The sequence below is a fragment of the Chiloscyllium punctatum genome, chromosome 34 (assembly GCF_047496795.1).
Source record: "Chiloscyllium punctatum isolate Juve2018m chromosome 34, sChiPun1.3, whole genome shotgun sequence".
Classification (NCBI taxonomy): Eukaryota; Metazoa; Chordata; class Chondrichthyes; order Orectolobiformes; family Hemiscylliidae; genus Chiloscyllium; species Chiloscyllium punctatum.
The window spans coordinates 57827706-57850361 of NC_092772.1; the positions used below are offsets into that span (position 1 = coordinate 57827706).

The following is a 22656-nucleotide window of genomic DNA, read 5'->3' on the forward strand; positions in this document are numbered from 1 at the left end:
ACAGTGCGGCCCTCCCTCAGTCCTGACCCTGTGACAGTGCCTCCCTCCCTCAGTCCTGACCCTGTGACAGTGCGGCCCTCCCTCAGTCCTGTCCCTGTGACAGTGCAGCCCTCCCTCAGTCCTGACCCTGTGACAGTGCGGCCCTCCCTCAGTCCTGACCCTGTGACAGTGCGGCCATCCTTCAGTCCTGTCCCTGTGACAGTGCGGCCCTCCCTCAGTCCTGACCCTGTGACAGTGCGGCCCTCTCTCAGTCCTGACCCTGTGACAGAGCGGCCCTCACTCAGTCCTGACCCTGTTACAGTGCGGCCCTCCCTCAGTCCTGACCCTGTGACAGTGCGGCCCTCCCTCAGTCCTGACCCTGTGACAGTGCCTCCCACCCTCAGTCCTGTCCCTGTGACAATGCGGCCCTCCCTCAGTCCTGTCCCTGTGACAGTGCGGCCCTCCCTCAGTCCTGTCCCTGTGACAGTGCGGCCCTCCCTCAGTCCTGACCCTGTTACAGTGCGGCCCTCCCTCAGTCCTGTCCCTGTGACAGTGCAGCCCTCCCTCAGTCCTGTCCCTGTGACAGTGCGGCCCTCCCTCAGTCCTGTTCCTGTGACAGTGCGGCCCTCCCTCAGTCCTGACCCTGTTACAGTGCGGCCCTCCCTCAGTCCTGACCCTGTGACAGTGCCTCCCTCCCTCAGTCCTGACCCTGTGACAGTGCGGCCCTCCCTCAGTCCTGACCGGGTTACAGTGCCTCCCTCCCTCAGTCCTGACCCTGTGACAGTGCGGCCCGCCCTCAGTCCTGACCCTGTGACAGTGCCTCCCTCCCTCAGTCCTGTCCCTGTGACAGTGCGGCCCTCCCTCAGTCCTGTCCCTGTGACAGTGCGGCCCTCCCTCAGTCCTGTCCCTGTGACAGTGCGGCCCTCCCTCAGTCCTGACCCTGTGACAGTGCGGCCCTCCCTCAGTCCTGACCCTATGACAGTGCCTCCCTCCCTCAGTCCTGACCCTGTGACAGTGCGGCTCTCCCTCAGTCCTGTCCCTGTGACAGTGCGGCGCTCCCTCAGTCCTGACCCTGTGACAGTGCGGCCCTCCCTCAGTCCTGTCCCTGTGACAGTGCGGCCCTCCCTCAGTCCTTTCCCTGTGACAGTGCGGCCCTCCCTCAGTCCTGACCCTGTGACAGTGCGGCCCTCCCTCAGTCCTGACCCTGTGACAGTGCGGCCCTCCCTCAGTCCTGACCATGTGACAGTGCCTCCCTCCCTCAGTCCTGTCCCTGTGACAGTGCGGCTCTCCCTCAGTCCTGACCCTGTGACAGTGCGGCCCTCCCTCAGTCCTGACCCTGTGACAGTGCGGTCCGCCCTCAGTCCTGACCGTGTGACAGTGCGGCCCTCCCTCAGTCCTGACCCTGTGACAGTGCCTCCCTCCCTCAGTCCTGACCCTGTGACAGTGCGGCCCTCCCTCAGTCCTGACCCTGTGACAGTGCCTCCCTCCCTCAGTCCTGACCCTGTGACAGTGCCTCCCTCCCTCAGTCCTGACCCTGTGACAGTGCCTCCCTCCCTCAGTCCTGACCCTGTGACAGTGCGGCCCTCCCTCAGTCCTGTCCCTGTGACAGTGCCTCCCTCCCTCAGTCCTGTCCCTGTGACAGTGCGGCCCTCCCTCAGTCCTGACCCTGTGACAGTGCGGCACTCCCTCAGTCCTGTCCCTCTGACAGTGCGGCACTCCCTCAGTCCTGTCCCTGTGACAGTGCGGCACTCCATCAGTCCTGTCCCTGTTACAGTGCGGCCCTCCCTCAGTCCTGACCCTGTGACTGTGCGGCCCTCCCTCAGTCCTGACCCTGTGACAGTGCCTCCCTCCCTCAGTCCTGTCCCTGTGACAGTGTCTCTCTCCCTCAGTCCTGTCCCTGTGACAGTGCCTCCCTCCCTCAGTCCTGACCCTGTGACAGTGTGGCCCTCCCTCAGTCCTATCCCTGTGACAGTGCCCTCCCTCCCTCAGTCCTGACCCTGTGACAGTGCGGCCCTCCCTCAGTCCTGACCCTGTGACAGTGCCTCCCTCCCTCAGTCCTGACCCTGTGACAGTGCGGCCCTCCCTCAGTCCTGACCCTGTGACAGTGCCTCCCTCCCTCAGTCCTGACCCTGTGACAGTGCGGCCCTCCCTCAGTCCTGTCCCTGTGACAGTGCCCTCCCTCCCTCAGTCCTGACCCTGTGACAGTGCGGCCCTCCCTCAGTCCTGTCCCTGTGACAGTGCCTCCCTCCCTCAGTCCTGTCCCTGTGACAGTGCCTCCCTCCCTCAGTCCTGTCCCTGTGACAGTGCGGCCCTCCCTCAGTCCTGACCCTGTGACAGTGCCTCCCTCCCTCAGTCCTGTCCCTGTGACAGTGCCTCCCTCCCTCAGTCCTGTCCCTGTGACTGTCCCTCCCTCCCTCAGTCCTGTCCCTGTGACAGTGCGGCCCTCCCTCAGTCCTGACCCTGTGACAGTGCCTCCCTCCCTCAGTCCTGTCCCTGTGACAGTGCCTCCCTCCCTCAGTCCTGACCCTGTGACAGTGCCTCCCTCCCTCAGTCCTGTCCCTGTGACAGTGCGGCCCTCCCTCAGTCCTGTCCCTGTGACAGTGCGGCACTCCCTCAGTCCTGTCCCTGTGACAGTGCGGCCCTCCCTCAGTCCTGTCCCTGTGACAGTGCGGCCCTCCCTCAGTCCTGACCCTGTGACAGTGCGGCCCTCCCTCAGTCCTGTTCCTGTGACAGTGCCTCCCTCCCTCAGTCCTGTCCCTGTGACAGTGCCTCCCTCCCTCAGTCCTGTCCCTGTGACAGTGCCTCCCTCCCTCAGTCCTGACCCTGTGACAGTGCCTCCCTCCCTCAGTCCTGTCCCTGTGACAGTGCGGCCCTCCCTCAGTCCTGTCCCTGTGACAGTGCGGCCCTCCCTCAGTCCTGTCCCTGTGACAGTGCGGCCCTCCCTCAGTCCTGACCCTGTGACAGTGCCTCCCTCCCTCAGTCCTGACCCTGTGACAGTGCGGCACTCCCTCAGTCCTGTCCCTGTGACAGTGCGGCCCTCCCTCAGTCCTGACCCTGTGACAGTGCCTCCCTCCCTCAGTCCTGACCCTGTGACAGTGCGGCCCTCCCTCAGTCCTGTCCCTGTGACAGTGCGGCCCTCCCTCAGTCCTGTCCCTGTGACAGTGCGGCCCTCCCTCAGTCCTGTCCCTCTGACAGTGCGGAACTCCCTCAGTCCTGTCCCTGTGACAGTGCGGCCCTCCCTCAGTCCTGTCCCTGTGACAGTGCGGCCCTCCCTCAGTCCTGACCCTGTGACAGTGCGGAACTCCCTCAGTCCTGACCCTGTGACAGTGCGGCCCTCCCTCAGTCCTGTCCCTGTGACAGTGCGGCCCTCCCTCAGTCCTGTCCCTGTGACAGTGCGGCCCTCCCTCAGTCCTGTCCCTGTGACAGTGCGGAACTCCCTCAGTCCTGACCCTGTGACAGTGCGGCCCTCCCTCAGTCCTGACCCTGTGACAGTGCGGCCCTCCCTCAGTCCTGTCCCTGTGACAGTGCGGCCCTCCCTCAGTCCTGACCCTGTGACAGTGCCTCCCTCCCTCAGTCCTGACCCTGTGACAGTGCCTCCCTCCCTCAGTCCTGTCCCTGTGACAGTGCGGCCCTCCCTCAGTCCTGACCCTGTGACAGTGCGGCCCTCCCTCAGTGATGTTCACGAGGAGGTGATTTCTCTCTGTCCAGGGGTTTCGGTCTGTCCTGCCAAGTGTTCTCTGTGTTCAGGGGGAGTGATGGTTTCTCCCACTCACTGAGCACTGGGAGCTGCTCTCTCCGGGTTGGGACAGGGTGAACTCTCCAGTAAATATTCCTGTTCGTCCTTTTCTCCCACAGCACCTGTGTCTGTTTCCAACGTCGATCCTGTTCGGGAGTTTGATGAGGGGATGGATGGTGTTCTCAGGTGTACGGTGACAGGAATCCCTCAGCCCACAGTCACCTGGATCCGGGATTCGTGGGACGTGCTCCAGAGTCTGAATGGTGAGTGATTTGGGAACGGTAAGCTCAGACCCTCACAGTCTGTAGCCTTCCACCAGGGGACCATGGGAACGCTGCTCCGAGTGTGGGTCTGACTGAGGGATACGGAGACTGGAACTGTGCACGGTGCTCCGAGTGTGGGTCAGACTGAGGGATACAGAGACTGGAACTGTGCACGGTGCTCCGAGTGTGGGTCTGACTGAGGGATACAGAGACTGGAACTGTGCACGGTGCTCCGAGTGTGTGTCTGACTGAGGGATACAGAGACTGGAACTGTGCACGGTGCTCCGAGTGTGGGTCTGACTGAGGGATACAGAGACTGGAACTGTGCACGGTGCTCCGAGTGTGGGTCTGACTGAGGGATACAGAGACTGGAACTGTGCACGGTGCTCCGAGTGTGGGTCTGACTGAGGGATACAGAGACTGGAACTGTGCAGGGTGCTCCGAGTGTGGGTCTAATTGAGGGATACGGAGACTGGAACTGTGCACGGTGCTCCGAGTGTGGGTCTGACTGAGGGATACGGAGACTGGAACTGTGCACGGTGCTCCGAGTGTGGGTCTGACAGAGGGATACGGAGACTGGAACTGTGCACAGTGCTCCGAGTGTGGGTCTGACTGAGGGATACGGAGACTGGAACTGTGCACGGTGCTCCGAGTGTGGGTCTGACTGAGGGATACGGAGACTGGAACTGTGCACGGTGCTCCGAGTGTGGGTCTGACTGAGGGATACGGAGACTGGAACTGTGCACGGCGCTCCGAGTGTGGGTCTCACTGAGGGATACGGAGACTGGAACTGTGCACGGTGCTCCGAGTGTGGGTCTGACTGAGGGATACAGAGACTAGAACTGTGCACGGTGCTCCGAGTGTGGGTCAGACTGAGGGATACGGAGTCTGGAACTGTGCACGGTGCTCCGAGTGTGGGTCTGACTGAGGGATACGGAGACTGGAACTGTGCACAGTGCTCCGAGTGTGGGTCTAACTGAGGGATACAGAGACTGGAACTGTGCACGGTGCTCCGAGTGTGGGTCTGACTGAGGGATACGGAGACTTGAACTGCGCACGGTGCTCCGAGTGTGGGTCTAACTGAGTGATACGGAGATTGGAACTGTGCACGGTGCTCCGAGTGTGGGTCTGACTGAGGGATACAGAGACTGGAACTGTGCACGGTGCTCCGAGTGTGGGTTTGACTGAGGGATACAGAGACTGGAACTGTGCAGGGTGCTCCGAGTGTGGGTCTGACTGAGGGATACAGAGACTGGAACTGTGCAGGGTGCTCCGAGTGTGGGTCTAATTGAGGGATACAGAGACTGGAACTGTGCACGGTTCTCCGAGTGTGGGTCTGACTGAGGGATACAGAGACTAGAACTGTGCACGGTGCTCCGAGTGTGGGTCAGACTGAGGGATACGGAGTCTGGAACTGTGCACGGTGCTCCGAGTGTGGGTCTGACTGAGGGATACGGAGACTGGAACTGTGCACAGTGCTCCGAGTGTGGGGCTCACTGAGGGATACGGAGACTGGAACTGTGCACGGTGCTCCGAGTGTGGGTCTGACTGAGGGATACAGAGACTGGAACTGTGCACGGTGCTCCGAGTGTGGGGTCTAACTGAGGGATACGGAGACTGGAACTGTGCACGGTGCTCCGAGTGTGGGTCTAACTGAGGGATACGGAGACTGGAACTGTGCACGGTGCTCCGAGTGTGGGTCTGACTTAGGGATACAGAGACTGGAACTGTGCACAGTGCTCCGAGTGTGGGTCTAACTGAGGGATACGGAGACTGGAACTGTGCACGGTGCTCCGAGTGTGGGTCTGACTGAGGGATACGGAGACTGGAACTGTGCACGGTGCTCCGAGTGTGGGTCTGACTGAGGGATACGGAGACTGGAACTGTGCACGGTGCTCCGAGTGTGGGTCTGACTGAGGGATACGGAGACTGGAACTGTGCACGGTGCTCCGAGTGTGGGTCTGACTGAGGGATACGGAGACTGGAACTGTGCACGGTGCTCCGAGTGTGGGTCTGACTGAGGGATACGGAGACTGGAACTGTGCACGGTGCTCCGAGTGTGGGTCTCACTGAGGGATACGGAGACTGGAACTGTGCATGGTGCTCCGAGTGTGGGTCTGAATGAGGGATACGGAGACTGGAACTGTGCACGGTGCTCCGAGTGTGGGTCTGACTGAGGGATACGGAGACTGGAACTGTGCACGGTGCTCCGAGTGTGGGTCTGACTGAGAGATACAGAGACTGTAACTGTGCACGGTGCTCGGAGTGTGGGTCAGACTGAGGGATACGGAGACTGGAACTGTGCACGGTGCTCCGAGTGTGGGTCTGACTGAGGGATACAGAGACTGGAACTGTGCACGGTGCTCCGAGTGTGGGTCTGACTGAGGGATACGGAGACTGGAACTGTGCACGGTGGTCCGAGTGTGGGTCTGACTGAGGGATACGGAGACTGGAACTGTGCACGGTGCTCCGAGTGTGGGTCTGACTGAGGGATACGGAGACTGGAACTGTGCACGGTGCTCCGAGTGTGGGTCTGACTGAGGGATACGGAGACTGGAACTGTGCACGGTGCTCCGAGTGTGGGTCTGACTGAGAGATACAGAGACTGGAACTGTGCACAGTGCTCCGACTGTGGGTCTAACTGAGGGATACAGAGACTGGAACTGTGCACGGTGCTCCGAGTGTGGGTCTGACTGAGGATACAGAGACTGGAACTGTGCACGGTGCTCCGAGTGTGGGTCTGACTGAGGGATACAGAGACTGGAACTGTGCACGGTGCTCCGAGTGTGGGTCTGACTGAGAGATACGGAGACTGGAACTGTGCACAGTGCTCCGACTGTGGGTCTAACTGAGGGATACAGAGACTGGAACTGTGCACGGTGCTCCGAGTGTGGGTCTGACTGAGGGATACAGAGACTGGAACTGTGCACGGTGCTCCGAGTGTGGGTCAGACTGAGGGATACGGAGATTGGAACTGTGCACGGTGCTCCGAGTGTGGGTCTGACTGAGGGATACGGAGACTGGAACTGTGCACGGTGCTCCGAGTGTGGGTCTGACTGAGGGATACGGAGACTGGAACTGTGCACGGTGCTCCGAGTGTGGGTCTGACTGAGGGATACAGAGGCTAGAACTGCGCACGGTGCTCCGAGTGTGGGTCTAACTGAGTGATACGGAGACTGGAACTGTGCACGGTGCTCCGACTGTGGGTCTGACTGAGGGATACAGAGACTAGAACTGTGCACGGTGCTCCGAGTGTGGGTCAGACTGAGGGATACGGAGACTGGAACTGTGCACGGTGCTCCGAGTGTGGGTCTAACTGAGGGATACGGAGACTGGAACTGTGCACGGTGCTCCGAGTGTGGGTCTGACTGAGGGACACAGAGACTGGAACTGTGCATGGTGCTCCGAGTGTGGGTCTGACTGAGGGACACAGAGACTGGAACTGTGCATGGTGCTCCGAGTGTGGGTCTAACTGAGGGATACGGAGACTGGAACTGTGCACGGTGCTCCGAGTGTGGGTCAGACTGAGGGATACGGAGACTGGAACTGTGCACGGTGCTCCGAGTGTGGGTCTGACTGAGGGATACGGAGACTGGAACTGTGCACGGTGCTCCGAGTGTGGGTCTGACTGAGGGATACAGAGACTAGAACTGTGCACGGTGCTCCGAGTGTGGGTCAGACTGAGGGATACGGAGTCTGGAACTGTGCACGGTGCTCCGAGTGTGGGTCTGACTGAGGGATACAGAGACTTGAACTGCGCACGGTGCTCCGAGTGTGGGTCTAACTGAGTGATACGGAGACTGGAACTGTGCACGGTGCTCCGAGTGTGGGTCTGACTGAGGGATATGGAGACTGGAACTGTGCACGGTGCTCCGAGTGTGGGTCAGACTGAGGGATATGGAGACTGGAACTGTGCACGGTTCTCCGAGTGTGGGTCTGACTGAGGGATACAGAGACTGGAACTGTGCACGGTGCTCCGAGTGTGGGTCTAACTGAGGGATACAGAGACTGGAACTGTGCACGGTGCTCCGAGTGTGGGTCTAACTGAGGGATACAGAGACTGGAACTGTGCACGGTGCTCCGAGTGTGGGTCTAACTGAGGGATACAGAGACTAGAACTGTGCACGGTGCTCCGAGTGTGGGTCTAACTGAGGGATACGGAGAGTGGAACTGTGCACAGTGCTCCGAGTGTGGGTCTAACTGAGGGATACAGAGACTGGAACTGTGCAGGGTGCTCCGAGTGTGGGTCTGACTGAGGGATACAGAGACTGGAACTGTGCACGGTGCTCCGAGTGTGGGTCTGACTGAGGGATACAGAGACTGGAACTGTGCAGGGTGCTCTGAGCATAAATATCTGACATCTCCAATATCCTGTCTCCCCCCTCCACAGGGCGTTTTCAGAAATTTCCAAATGGTTCCCTGGTCATCAGGAACATCACAATGTCAGACGCGGGAGTCTATCAGTGTGTCGGGAGGATTATGGAGAGGAATGAGGAGAAATCACTCAATACCAGAGTCAATGTCAATTGTAAGATTTTTATCGTTTCCAGGCACAGGGTCAGTGTTGAGGGAGTGGGCACTGTCGGAGGGTCAGTGCTGAGGGAGTGGGCACTGTCGGAGGGTCAGTGCTGAGGGAGTGGGCACTGTCGGAGGGTCAGTGCTGAGGGAGTGGGCACTGTCGGAGGGTCAGTGCTGAGGGAGTGGGCACTGTCGGAGGGTCAGTGCTGAGAGTGTGGGCACTGTCGGAGGGTCAGTGCTGAGGGAGTGGGCCCTGTCTGAGGGTCAGTGCTGAGGGAGTGGGCACTCTCGGAGGGTCAGTGCTGAGGGAGTGGGCACTGTCGGAGGGTCAGTGCTGAGGGAGTGGGCACTGTCGGAGGGTCAGTGCTGAGGGAGTGGGCACTGTCGGTGGGTCAGTGCTGAGGGAGTGGGCACTGTCGGAGTGTCAGTACTGAGGGAGTGTCACACTGTCGGAGGGTCAGTGCTGAGGGAGTGGGCACTGTCGGAGGGTCAGTGCTGAGGGAGTGGGCCCTGTCGGAGGGTCAGTGCTGAGGGAGTGGGCACTGTCGGAGTCTCAGTGCTGAGGGAGTGGGCACTGTCGGAGGGTCAGTGCTGAGGGAATGGGCACTGTCGGAGGGTCAGTGCTGAGGGAGCAGGCACTGTCGGAGGGACATTGCTGAGGGAGTGGGCACTGTCGGAGGGTCAGTGCTGAGGGAGTGGGCACTGTCAGAGCGTCAATGCTGAGGGAGTGGACACTGTCGGAGGGTCAGTGCTGAGGGAGTGGGCACTGTCGGAGTGTCAGTACTGAGGGAGTGTCACACTGTCGGAGGGTCAGTGCTGAGGGAGTGGCTACTGTCGGACGGTCAGTGCTGATGGAGGGCCACATTGTCGGAGGGTCAGTGCTGAGGGAGTGGGCACTGTCGGAGGGTCAGTGCTGAGGGAGTGGGCACTGTCGGAGGGTCAGTGCTGAGGGAGTGGGCACTGTCGGAGGGTCAGTGCTGAGGGAGTGGGCACTGTCTGAGGGTCAGTGCTGAGGGAGTGGGCACTGTCAGAGGGTCAGTGCTGAGGGAGTGGGCACTGTCGGAGGGTCAGTGCTGAGGGAGTGTGCACTGTCGGAGGGTCAGTGCTGAGGGAGTGGGCACTGTCAGAGGGTCAGTGCTGAGGGAGTGGGCACTGTCGGAGGGTCAGTGCTGAGGGAGTGGGCCCTGTCGGAGGGTCAGTGCTGAGGGAGTGGGCACTGTCGGAGGGTCCTGTCTTGGTGCTGTGTTCCCTCCGATCCCCTGGGAGGGTGTGTTGTGACCCTGCTCTCTCTCCCAGTGTAGACTGGGGCCCTTTCCCCAGTCTGTCCGTCCTCTCTCTCTCCCTCAGTGTCTCCCCTTCCTGTCTTTCAGATTCTCCCAAACTGTTCCAGCTCCCCCCTGAGGAAGTCTACACCTGGCTGGAGAATCCCATCAACATCTCCTGTTCCGTCCACTCTGTTCCCCCAGCGACAATAACCTGGATACACCATGGTCAAAATCTTCCCGACATCTCCACAAGTGTCTCTGGAGAATCTAGCGTTAGCAGCACCATTGAGGTGGGTCCGAGGGGAACATGGAACAGTCCAGCACCGTACAGGCCCTTCGGCCCTCGATGTTGTGCCAGCCTTTTATCCTTCTCTATGGTCAGACTAACCTCCATCCCCTTCATTGTAATGTCATCCATGGGGCTATCCAAGAGTCCCTTAAATGTCCCTAATGTCTCTGACTCTACTTCCCCCCGCTGACAGTGTATCCCACCCACCCCCCCCACTCTCTGTGTAAAGACCCTCCCTCTGACATCACCCCGAAACCTTCCTCCAATCACCTTAACATTCTGTCCCCCCCCCCCCCGGTGATAGACATTCCCACCCTGGGGAAAGGTCTCTGGTTATCTACCCTGTCTCTGTCTCTCATCATCTTGTAGACCTCGATCAAGTCCCCTCTCACCCTCCTTCACCCCAGTGGGAAAAGCCCTCGCTCCCTCCACCTTTCCCCATCAGACACACCCTCCAATCCAGGCAGCATCCTGGGAAATCCCCTCTGCACCCTCTCGAAACCTTCCACATCCTTCCCAGAATGAGGTGACCACAACTGGACACAATATTCCAAGTGGGGTCTAACCAGGGCTGTATCGAGCTGCAGCAGAACCTCGCGGCTCTTCAACTCAATCCCCCGCTAATGAAAGCCAACACACCGTCCGCCTTCTGAACAACCCCATCCACTTGGGGGGCAACCTTGAGGGATCTATGGACATGGACCCCAAAATCCCTCTGTTCCTCCACCCGGCCAAGAATCCTGCCTTTATCCCTGTAATCTGCATTCAAATCCCACCTTCCAAAGTGAATCACTTCCCACTTTTCCACGTCTCAGCCCCGTTCTGTGTCCTGTCAGTGTCCCGTTGGAACCTACAACAGCTCTCCACACTATCCACAACTCCACCAACCTTCGTGTCATCGGCAAACTTACTAACCCCCCCCCTTCCACTTCCTTATCCAAGTCATTTATAAACAGCACAAAGAGCAGAGGTCCCAGAACAGATCCCTGTGGAATCCCACTGGTCACCGAGCCCCAGGCTGAATACTTGCCATCTCCCACCACCCTCTGTCTTCTCTGGGCCAGCCAATCCTCTATCCAGACAGACAGATTTCCCTGGATCCCATACCTCCTTACGTTCTGAATCAGCCTACCCTGGGGAACCTTCCCGAACACCTCGCTGAAATCCATATACACCACATCCACTGCTCTACCCTCATCACTGTGTTTTGTCACATCCCGGGACACTATGGGACAATTTCCCATGGCCAATCCACCCTAACCTGCACATCCCTGGGCACTATGGGACAATTTCCCATGGCCAATCCACCCTAACCTGCACATCCCTGGGCACTATGGGACAATTTCCCATGGCCAATCCACCCTAACCTGCACATCCCTGGACACTATGGGACAATTTCCCATGGCCAATCCACCCTAACCTGCACATCCCTGGACACTATGGGACAATTTCCCATGGCCAATCCACCCTAACCTACACATCCCTGGACACTATGGGACAATTTCCCATCACCAATCCACCCTAACCTGCCCATCCCTGGACACTATGGTACAATTTCCCATGGCCAATCCACCCGAACCTGCACATCCCTGGGCACTATGGGACAATTTCCCATGGCCAATCCACCCTAACCTGCACATCCCTGGACACTATGGGACAATTTCCCATGGCCAACCCACCCTGACCTGCACATCCTTGGACACTATGGGACAATTTCCCATGGCCAATCCACCCTAACCTGCACATCCCTGAACACTATGGGACAATTTCCCATGGCCAATCCCACCCTAACCTGCACATCCCTGGACACTATGGGACAATTTCCCACGGCCAATCCCACCCTAACCTGCACATCTTTGGACTGTGGGACGAAACCGGAGCACCCGGAGGAATCCCACGCAGACACGGGGAGAATGTGCAAACCCCACCCAGAGAGTCCCCCGAGGGTGGGATCGAACCCAGGTCCCTGGTGTTGGGAGGTAGCAGTGCTAACCACTGAGCCACTGTGTATCCCGAAGTGAGGGCACAGCAATCTCTTCCCTCGCTTCCTGTAGTATCCGCTGGTATATCCCATCTGACCCAGGGGATTTATCTATCCATATGGTTTTCCCAATTTCCAGCTCATCCTCCATCCTAACACCAACCTTTAATCCCATATCAGCCTGTTCCCCGCTGTCCTCACAAACCACACGGTCCCTCTCAGTCGTGAATACTGAGGTAAAGTTTTCATTAAGGGGCCTCCCGTCCCTCCTCTGACTCCAGACACAAGTTCCCTCCATTATCCCTGACCGGTCCTGCCCTCAGTCTGGCCACTCACTTGTTCCTCACAGTATGCCTTGGGGTTTTCCTTTCATCCTACCCACTAAATGCCCCCTCTCCACTCTCCTCAGTCCAGTCTTCAGTTCCTTCCTGGCTAGCCTTGTAACCCTCCCCAGCTCTGTCTGATCGTTGCCTGGTCAACCTTCAGTCAGCTTCCATCTTCCTCTTGACCAGATGTACCACATCCCTTGTCACCCAAGGTTCCCTCACTTGCCTCAGTGGGACGAACCTGTCCAACGCTCACAGCAAGATCTCCCTAAAGAGCCTCCACATTTCTCCCGGGGAATTCCCTGAGAATATCTGTTGCCAGTCTCGGTGGCCCAGTTCCTGCCGAAGAGCATTGTAACCCCCCCTCCCCCAATCCCACACCGTCTGCTCCTATCCCTCCCCATGAGTACGGTAACGGTCAGGGAGTTGGGCTCACCATCACCGAGATGTTCTCCCACCGAGAGATCTGACACCTGACCTGCTTCGTTGCCAAGCACCGAATCCAAGATGGCGTCCCCTCTGGTCGGCCTCTCTCCAGAATGAGTCAGGAATCCCTTCCTGGACACACCAGACAAACACAGCTCCTTCCAAACTATTCCCACTGAGGACGTTCCAGTCAATATCAGGGGAGATTGAAGTCACCCATTACAACAACAACCCTGTCACTTCCACACCTTTTCCAAAATCTGGGAAGCCAAGGTGGCAACGCAGAGGGAACGGGATCAACGGGTGATGGAGCAGAGGGGACGGATCAGGACTGATCCCTCTCCAAGGAACATCAGGAGCAGCTGGATTCCGGGATCGGGAAGGGTGGGGTGGAATCCCACACTCTCAGACACTGGCTTCAGGAGAGACAGGGATGGGGGGGGGGAACGATGGTGACGATGCTGGTGGGAGTGACGGGGGAGGGGGTGACGGGGAATGGGTGTGACGGGAGGGGGGGTGACAGAGGGAGGGAATGATGGGAAGGGGGTGACGGTGGTTGGGGGTGACTAGGGAGGGGGGGACGTGGGAGAGGGTGATGGGGGAGAGTTGAAGTAGTGAGGGGCTGACAGGGGAGAGGGTGACAGGGGAGAGGTTGAAGGGTGGGGTGACAGGGGAGGGGGGGTGACGGATTGACGGGGGTGGGGATACGGGGGCGACGGCGGAAGGGGGTGAAGGGGAAGAGGCGTGACGGGGGAAGAGGTGGGGTGATGGGTGAGGGGTGAGGGGGTGACGGTGAGTGGAGGGGGGGAGAGGGGGTGACGGGGGAGAGGGGGTGACGGGTGAGGGTGAGGGGGTGACGGGGAGAGAGGGGGTGACGGAGGAGAGAGGGGGAGGGTGGAGGGGGTGACGGGGAGAGAGGGGGAGGGTGGAGGGGGTGACGGAGGAGGGGATGATGGGGGAAGGTGGGTGACGTGGAAAGGGGGTGACGGGAGAAGGGGGGTGATAGGGGAAGGGGGTGGACTGGGGGAGGGTGTGAAGGGGAGGGGGGTGACAGGGTGAGAGTGATGGGGGTGGGGGTGACGTGGGGAGGGGGCGTGACGGGGGAGGAAGGTGACGGGGGAGGGGATGACGGGGGGGAGGGGGGGGTGGTGGAGGGGAGGGGGATGACGGGAGGAGGGGGTGATGGGGGGAGGGGGGGGTGACGGGGGAGGGGGGTGACGGGGGGGAGAGGGGGATGTCGGGGGAAGGGGGGGGGTTGGGGGTGACGGGGGAGGGGGTGTGACGGGGGGGAGAGGGGGTGACGGGGGAGATGGTGCCCTGGGGGGGTACGGGGGGTTCTGATTGTGGACCTCCTGTGACTGAGGGATCCCTGGGATACAGCAGACGGGTGACGGGGTATTCGAGACGAGCTGCTCTCTCGGGGTTTCCTTGTCCCTTGGTATTTGCCCCTCTCAGGGTCACCCCGACCCCCCCCCAGGGGCAGGGTGGGGGCGGAGCTGTGTAACGACTCTGACCTTTGCCCTCTCTCCCTCGGACAGGTTAAAGTTCACGATCTGAGTGACTGGGGAGTGTACACGTGTCTCGCGGAAAACCGACTCGGACAGGTCAGGAGGTCAACCCAGGTCAGACAGGGAGGTAAGGAGGACCACCAAAACAACAACAACTGACACTGTCTTCACTGCTCTAGCACCGAGCTCCCAGTCAGGGGGGGCCAAACCTTCACAGCCAATCAACAACCCTCCGACAGTGCCCACTCCCTCAGCACTGACCCTCGGACAGTGCGGCCCTCCCACAGCACTGACCCTCGGACAGTGCCCACTCCCTCAGCACTGACCCTCGGACAGTGCGGCCCTCCCTCAGCACTGACCCTCCGACAGTGCCCACTCCCACAGCACTGGACCCTCCGACAGTGTGGCACTCCCTCAGCACTGACCCTCTGACAGTGTCCACTCCCTCAGCACTGACCCTCCGACAGTGCCCACTCCCTCAGCACTGACCCTCTGACAGTGCGGCCCTCCCTCAGTCCCTGTCCCTGTGACAGTGCGGCCCTCCCTCAGTCCTGTCCCTGTGACAGTGCGGCCCTCCCTCGGTCCTGTCCCTGTGACAGTGCGTCCCTCCCTCAGTCCTGTCCCTGTGACAGTGCAGCCCTCCCTCAGTCCTGACCCTGTGACAGTGCGGCCCTCCCTCAGTCCTGACCCTGTGACAGTGCCTCCCTCCCTCAGTCCTGACCCTGTGACAGTGCGGCCCTCCCTCAGTCCTGACCCTGTGACAGTGCCTCCCTCCCTCAGTCCTAACCCTGTGACAGTGCGGCCCTCCCTCAGTCCTGACCCTGTGACAGTGCCTCCCTCCCTCAGCACTGACCCTCCGACAGTGCGGAACTCCCTCAGTCCTGACCCTGTGACAGTGCGGCCCTCCCTCAGTCCTGACCCTGTGAGCAGTGCGGCCCTCCCTCAGTCCTGTCCCTGTGACAGTGCGGCCCTCCCTCAGTCCTGGCCCTGTGACAGTGCGGCCCTCCCTCAGTCCTGTCCCTGTTACAGTGCGGCCCTCCCTCAGTCCCGGACCCTGTGACAGTGCCCCCCCCTCAGTCCTGACCCTGTGACAGTGCGGCCCTCCCTCAGTCCAGACCCTGTGATAGTGCGGCCCTCCCTCAGTCCTGTCCCTGTGACAGTGCCTCCCTCCCTCAGTCCTGTCCCTGTGACAGTGCGGCCCTCCCTCAGTCCTGACCCTGTGACAGTGCCTCCCTCCCTCAGTCCTGACCCTGTGACAGTGCGGCCCTCCCTCAGTCCTGTCCATGTGACAGTGCAGCACTCCCTCAGTCCTGACCCTGTGACAGTGCGGCCCTCCCTCAGTCCTGACCCTGTGACAGTGCGGCCATCCCTCAGTCCTGTCCCTGTGCCAGTGCGGCCCTCCCTCAGTCCTGACCCTGTGACAGTGCGGCCCTCCCTCAGTCCTGACCCTGTGACAGAGCGGCCCTCACTCAGTCCTGACCCTGTTACAGTGCGGCCCTCCCTCAGTCCTGACCCTGTGACAGTGCGGCCCTCCCTCAGTCCTGACCCTGTGACAGTGCCTCCCTCCCTCAGTCCTGTCCCTGTGACAGTGCGGCCCTCCCTCAGTCCTGTCCCTGTGACAGTGCGGCCCTCCCTCAGTCCTGTCCCTGTGACAGTGCGGCCCTCCCTCAGTCCTGACCCTGTTACAGTGCGGCCCTCCCTCAGTCCTGTCCCTGTGACAGTGCGGCCCTCCCTCAGTCCTGTCCCTGTGACAGTGCGGCCCTCCCTCAGTCCTGTTCCTGTGACAGTGCGGCCCCTCCCTCAGTCCTGACCCTGTTACAGTGCGGCCCTCCCTCAGTCCTGACCCTGTGACAGTGCCTCCCTCCCTCAGTCCTGACCCTGTGACAGTGCGGCCCTCCCTCAGTCCTGACCGGGTTACAGTGCCTCCCTCCCTCAGTCCTGACCCTGTGACAGTGCGGCCCTCCCTCAGTCCTGACCCTGTGACAGTGCCTCCCTCCCTCAGTCCTGTCCCTGTGACAGTGCGGCCCTCCCTCAGTCCTGTCCCTGTGACAGTGCGGCCCTGCCTCAGTCCTGTCCCTGTGACAGTGCGGCCCTCCCTCAGTCCTGACCCTGTGACAGTGCCGCCCTCCCTCAGTCCTGACCCTGTGACAGTGCGGCCCTCCCTCAGTCCTGACCCTGTGACAGTGCGGCCCTCCCTCAGTCCTGACCCTGTGACAGTGCGGCCCTCACTCAGTCCTGATCCTGTGACAGTGCCTCCCTCCCTCAGTCCTGACCCTGTGACAGTGCGGCCCTCCCTCAGTCCTGTCCCTGTGACAGTGCCTCCCTCCCTCAGTCCTGTCCCTGTGACAGTGCCTCCCTCCCTCAGTCCTGTCCCTGTGACAGTGCGGCCCTCCCTCAGTCCTGACCCTGTGACAGTGCCTCCCTCCCTCAGTCCTGACCCTGTGACAGTGCCTCCCTCCCTCAGTCCTGTCCCTGTGACAGTGCGGCCCTCCCTCAGTTATGTCCCTGTGACAGTGCGGCACCTCCCTCAGTCCTGTCCCTGTGACAGTGCGGCCCCCTCCCTGACCCTGTGACAGTGCGGCCCTCCCTCAGTCCTGTCCCTGTGACAGTGCGGCCCTCCCTCAGTCCTGTCCCTGTGACAGTGCGGCCCTCCCTCAGTCCTGACCCTGTGACAGTGCGGCCCTCCCTCAGTCCTGACCCTGTGACAGTGCGGCCCTGCCTCAGTCCTGTCCCTGTGACAGTGCCTCCCTCCCTCAGTCCTGTCCCTGTGACAGTGCCTCCCTCCCTCAGTCCTGTCCCTGTGACAGTGCGGCCCTCCCTCAGTCCTGACCCTGTGACAGTGCGGCACTCCCTCAGTCCTGTCCCTGTGACAGTGCGGCCCTCCCTCAGTCCTGACCCTGTGACTGTGCGGCCCTCCCTCAGTCCTGACCCTGTGACAGTGCCTCCCTCCCTCAGTCCTGTCCCTGTGACAGTGTCTCCCTCTCTCAGTCCTGTCCCTGTGACAGTGCGGCCCTCCCTCAGTCCTGACCCTGTGACAGTGCCCTCCCTCCCTCAGTCCTGACCCTGTGACAGTGCGGCCCTCCCTCAGTCCTGACCCTGTGACAGTGCGGCCCTCCCTCAGTCCTGTCCCTGTGACAGTGCGGCCATCCCTCAGTCCTGACCCTGTGACAGTGCCTCCCTCCCTCAGTCCTGTCCCTGTGACAGTGCCTCCCTCCCTCAGTCCTGTCCCTGTGACAGTACGGCCCTCCCTCAGTCCTCTCCCTGTGACAGTGCGGCACTCCCTCAGTCCTGTCCCTGTGACAGTGCCTCCCTCCCTCAGTCCTGACCCTGTGACAGTGCGGCCCTCCCTCAGTCCTGACCCTGTGACAGTGCCTCCCTCCCTCAGTCCTGACCCTGTGACAGTGCGGCCCTCCCTCAGTCCTGTCCCTGTGACAGTGCCCTCCCTCCCTCAGTCCTGACCCTGTGACAGTGCGGCCCTCCCTCAGTCCTGTCCCTGTGACAGTGCCTCCCTCCCTCAGTCCTGACCCTGTGACAGTGCCTCCCTCCCTCAGTCCTGTCCCTGTGACAGTGCGGCCCTCCCTCAGTCCTGACCCTGTGACAGTGCCTCCCTCCCTCAGTCCTGTCCCTGTGACAGTGCCTCCCTCCCTCAGTCCTGTCCCTGTGACAGTGCCTCCCTCCCTCAGTCCTGTCCCTGTGACAGTGCGGCCCTCCCTCAGTCCTGACCCTGTGACAGTGCCTCCCTCCCTCAGTCCTGACCCTGTGACAGTGCCTCCCTCCCTCAGTCCTGTCCCTGTGACAGTGCGGCCCTCCCTCAGTTATGTCCCTGTGACAGTGCGGCACTCCCTCAGTCCTGTCCCTGTGACAGTGCGGCCCTCCCTCAGTCCTGTCCCTGTGACAGTGCGGCCCTCCCTCAGTCCTGACCCTGTGACAGTGCGGCCCTCCCTCAGTCCTGTCCCTGTGACAGTGCCTCCCTCCCTCAGTCCTGTCCCTGTGACAGTGCCTCCCTCCCTCAGTCCTGTCCCTGTGACAGTGCGGCCCTCCCTCAGTCCTGACCCTGTGACAGTGCGGCACTCCCTCAGTCCTGTCCCTGTGACAGTGCGGCCCTCCCTCAGTCCTGACCCTGTGACTGTGCGGCCCTCCCTCAGTCCTGACCCTGTGACAGTGCCTCCCTCCCTCAGTCCTGTCCCTGTGACAGTGTCTCCCTCCCTCAGTCCTGTCCCTGTGACAGTGCGGCCCTCCCTCAGTCCTGACCCTGTGACAGTGCCCTCCCTCCCTCAGTCCTGACCCTGTGACAGTGCGGCCCTCCCTCAGTCCTGACCCTGTGACAGTGCGGCCCTCCCTCAGTCCTGTCCCTGTGACAGTGCGGCCATCCCTCAGTCCTGACCCTGTGACAGTGCCTCCCTCCCTCAGTCCTGTCCCTGTGACAGTGCCTCCCTCCCTCAGTCCTGTCCCTGTGACAGTACGGCCCTCCCTCAGTCCTGTCCCTGTGACAGTGCGGCACTCCCTCAGTCCTGTCCCTGTGACAGTGCCTCCCTCCCTCAGTCCTGTCCCTGTGACAGTGCGGCCCTCCCTCAGTCCTGACCCTGTGACAGTGCGGCCCTCCCTCAGTCCTGACCCTGTGACAGTGCCTCCCTCCCTCAGTCCTGTCCCTGTGACAGTGCGGCCCTCCCTCAGTCCTGTCCCTGTGACAGTGCGGCCCTCCCTCAGTCCTGTCCCTGTGACAGTGCTTCCCTCCCTCAGTCCTGACCCTGTGACAGTGCCTCCGTCCCTCAGTCCTGTCCCAGTGACAGTGCGGCCCTCCCTCAGTCCTGACCCTGTAACAGTGCCTCCCTCCCTCAGTCCTGACCCTGTGACAGTGCGGCCCTCCCTCAGTCCTGACCCTGTGACAGTGCGGCCCTCCCTCAGTCCTGTCCCTGTGACAGTGCGGCCCTCCCTCAGTCCTGTCCCTGTGACAGTGCCTCCCTCCCTCAGTCCTGACCCTGTGACAGTGCGGCCCACCCTCAATCCTGACCCTGTGACAGTGCGGCCCTCCCTCAGTCCTGACCCTGTGACAGTGCGGCCCTCCCTCAGTCCTGTCCCTGTGACAGTGCGGCCTTCCCTCAGTCCTGACCCTGTGACAGTGCCTCCCTCCCTCAGTCCTGACCCTGTGACAGTGCGGCCCTCCCTCAGTCCTGAACCTGTGACAGTGCCTCCCTCCCTCAGTCCTGACCCTGTGACAGTGCGGCCCTCCCTCAGTCCTGACCCTGTGACAGTGCCTCCCTCCCTCAGTCCTGACCCTGTGACAGTGCGGCCCTCCCTCAGTCCTGACCCTGTGACAGTGCGGCCATCCCTCAGTCCTGTCCCTGTGACAGTGCGGCCCTCCCTCAGTCCTGACCCTGTGACAGTGCGGCCCTCCCTCAGTCCTGACCCTGTGACAGAGCGGCCCTCACTCAGTCCTGACCCTGTTACAGTGCGGCCCTCCCTCAGTCCTGACCCTGTGACAGTGCGGCCCTCCCTCAGTCCTGACCCTGTAACAGTGCCTCCCTCCCTCAGTCCTGACCCTGTGACAGTGCGGCCCTCCCTCAGTCCTGTCCCTGTGACAGTGCGGCCCTCCCTCAGTCCTGTCCCTGTGACAGTGCGGCCCTCCCTCAGTCCTGTCCCTGTGACAGTGCCTCCCTCCCTCAGTCCTGACCCTGTGACAGTGCGGCCCTCCCTCAGTCCTGACCCTGTGACAGTGCGGCCCTCCCTCAGTCCTGACCCTGTGACAGTGCGGCCCTCCCTCAGTCCTGTCCCTGTGACAGTGCGGCCCTCCCTCAGTCCTGACCCTGTGACAGTGCCTCCCTCCCTCAGTCCTGACCCTGTGACAGTGCGGCCCTCCCTCAGTCCTGACCCTGTGACAGTGCGGCCCTCCCTCAGTCCTGACCCTGTGACAGTGCCTCCCTCCCTCAGTCCTGACCCTGTGACAGTGCGGCCCTCCCTCAGTCCTGACCCTGTGACAGTGCCTCCCTCCCTCAGTCCTGACCCTGTGACAGTGCGGCCCTCCCTCAGTCCTGTCCCTGTGACAGTGCAGCCCTCCCTCAGTCCTGACCCTGTGACAGTGCGGCCCTCCCTCAGTCCTGACCCTGTGACAGTGCGGCCATCCTTCAGTCCTGTCCCTGTGACAGTGCGGCCCTCCCTCAGTCCTGACCCTGTGACAGTGCGGCCCTCTCTCAGTCCTGACCCTGTGACAGAGCGGCCCTCACTCAGTCCTGACCCTGTTACAGTGCGGCCCTCCCTCAGTCCTGACCCTGTGACAGTGCGGCCCTCCCTCAGTCCTGACCCTGTGACAGTGCCTCCCACCCTCAGTCCTGTCCCTGTGACAATGCGGCCCTCCCTCAGTCCTGTCCCTGTGACAGTGCGGCCCTCCCTCAGTCCTGTCCCTGTGACAGTGCGGCCCTCCCTCAGTCCTGACCCTGTTACAGTGCGGCCCTCCCTCAGTCCTGTCCCTGTGACAGTGCAGCCCTCCCTCAGTCCTGTCCCTGTGACAGTGCGGCCCTCCCTCAGTCCTGTTCCTGTGACAGTGCGGCCCTCCCTCAGTCCTGACCCTGTTACAGTGCGGCCCTCCCTCAGTCCTGACCCTGTGACAGTGCCTCCCTCCCTCAGTCCTGACCCTGTGACAGTGCGGCCCTCCCTCAGTCCTGACCGGGTTACAGTGCCTCCCTCCCTCAGTCCTGACCCTGTGACAGTGCGGCCCGCCCTCAGTCCTGACCCTGTGACAGTGCCTCCCTCCCTCAGTCCTGTCCCTGTGACAGTGCGGCCCTCCCTCAGTCCTGTCCCTGTGACAGTGCGGCCCTCCCTCAGTCCTGTCCCTGTGACAGTGCGGCCCTCCCTCAGTCCTGACCCTGTGACAGTGCGGCCCTCCCTCAGTCCTGACCCTATGACAGTGCCTCCCTCCCTCAGTCCTGACCCTGTGACAGTGCGGCTCTCCCTCAGTCCTGTCCCTGTGACAGTGCGGCGCTCCCTCAGTCCTGACCCTGTGACAGTGCGGCCCTCCCTCAGTCCTGTCCCTGTGACAGTGCGGCCCTCCCTCAGTCCTGTCCCTGTGACAGTGCGGCCCTCCCTCAGTCCTGACCCTGTGACAGTGCGGCCCTCCCTCAGTCCTGACCCTGTGACAGTGCGGCCCTCCCTCAGTCCTGACCATGTGACAGTGCCTCCCTCCCTCAGTCCTGTCCCTGTGACAGTGCGGCTCTCCCTCAGTCCTGACCCTGTGACAGTGCGGCCCTCCCTCAGTCCTGACCCTGTGACAGTGCGGTCCGCCCTCAGTCCTGACCGTGTGACAGTGCGGCCCTCCCTCAGTCCTGACCCTGTGACAGTGCCTCCCTCCCTCAGTCCTGACCCTGTGACAGTGCGGCCCTCCCTCAGTCCTGACCCTGTGACAGTGCCTCCCTCCCTCAGTCCTGACCCTGTGACAGTGCCTCCCTCCCTCAGTCCTGACCCTGTGACAGTGCCTCCCTCCCTCAGTCCTGACCCTGTGACAGTGCGGCCCTCCCTCAGTCCTGTCCCTGTGACAGTGCCTCCCTCCCTCAGTCCTGTCCCTGTGACAGTGCGGCCCTCCCTCAGTCCTGACCCTGTGACAGTGCGGCACTCCCTCAGTCCTGTCCCTCTGACAGTGCGGCACTCCCTCAGTCCTGTCCCTGTGACAGTGCGGCACTCCATCAGTCCTGTCCCTGTTACAGTGCGGCCCTCCCTCAGTCCTGACCCTGTGACTGTGCGGCCCTCCCTCAGTCCTGACCCTGTGACAGTGCCTCCCTCCCTCAGTCCTGTCCCTGTGACAGTGTCTCTCTCCCTCAGTCCTGTCCCTGTGACAGTGCCTCCCTCCCTCAGTCCTGACCCTGTGACAGTGTGGCCCTCCCTCAGTCCTATCCCTGTGACAGTGCCCTCCCTCCCTCAGTCCTGACCCTGTGACAGTGCGGCCCTCCCTCAGTCCTGACCCTGTGACAGTGCCTCCCTCCCTCAGTCCTGACCCTGTGACAGTGCGGCCCTCCCTCAGTCCTGACCCTGTGACAGTGCCTCCCTCCCTCAGTCCTGACCCTGTGACAGTGCGGCCCTCCCTCAGTCCTGTCCCTGTGACAGTGCCCTCCCTCCCTCAGTCCTGACCCTGTGACAGTGCGGCCCTCCCTCAGTCCTGTCCCTGTGACAGTGCCTCCCTCCCTCAGTCCTGTCCCTGTGACAGTGCCTCCCTCCCTCAGTCCTGTCCCTGTGACAGTGCGGCCCTCCCTCAGTCCTGACCCTGTGACAGTGCCTCCCTCCCTCAGTCCTGTCCCTGTGACAGTGCCTCCCTCCCTCAGTCCTGTCCCTGTGACTGTCCCTCCCTCCCTCAGTCCTGTCCCTGTGACAGTGCGGCCCT

The 22656-nt window shown here is 61.6% G+C and overlaps 1 protein-coding gene across 1 annotated transcript in view; it reads left to right on the forward strand.

The window, feature by feature from the left end:
• Positions 1 to 22656, forward strand: part of LOC140458966 (hemicentin-1-like) — a 169207-nt gene that overhangs the window by 140501 nt on the left and 6050 nt on the right. Inside the window, exons 30-33 of the mRNA XM_072553703.1 lie at positions 3835 to 3978; positions 8369 to 8506; positions 9867 to 10051; positions 14322 to 14418. Coding sequence (XP_072409804.1) covers positions 3835 to 3978; positions 8369 to 8506; positions 9867 to 10051; positions 14322 to 14418 — 564 coding nt within the window. The remainder of the gene's footprint in view (positions 1 to 3834; positions 3979 to 8368; positions 8507 to 9866; positions 10052 to 14321; positions 14419 to 22656) is intronic.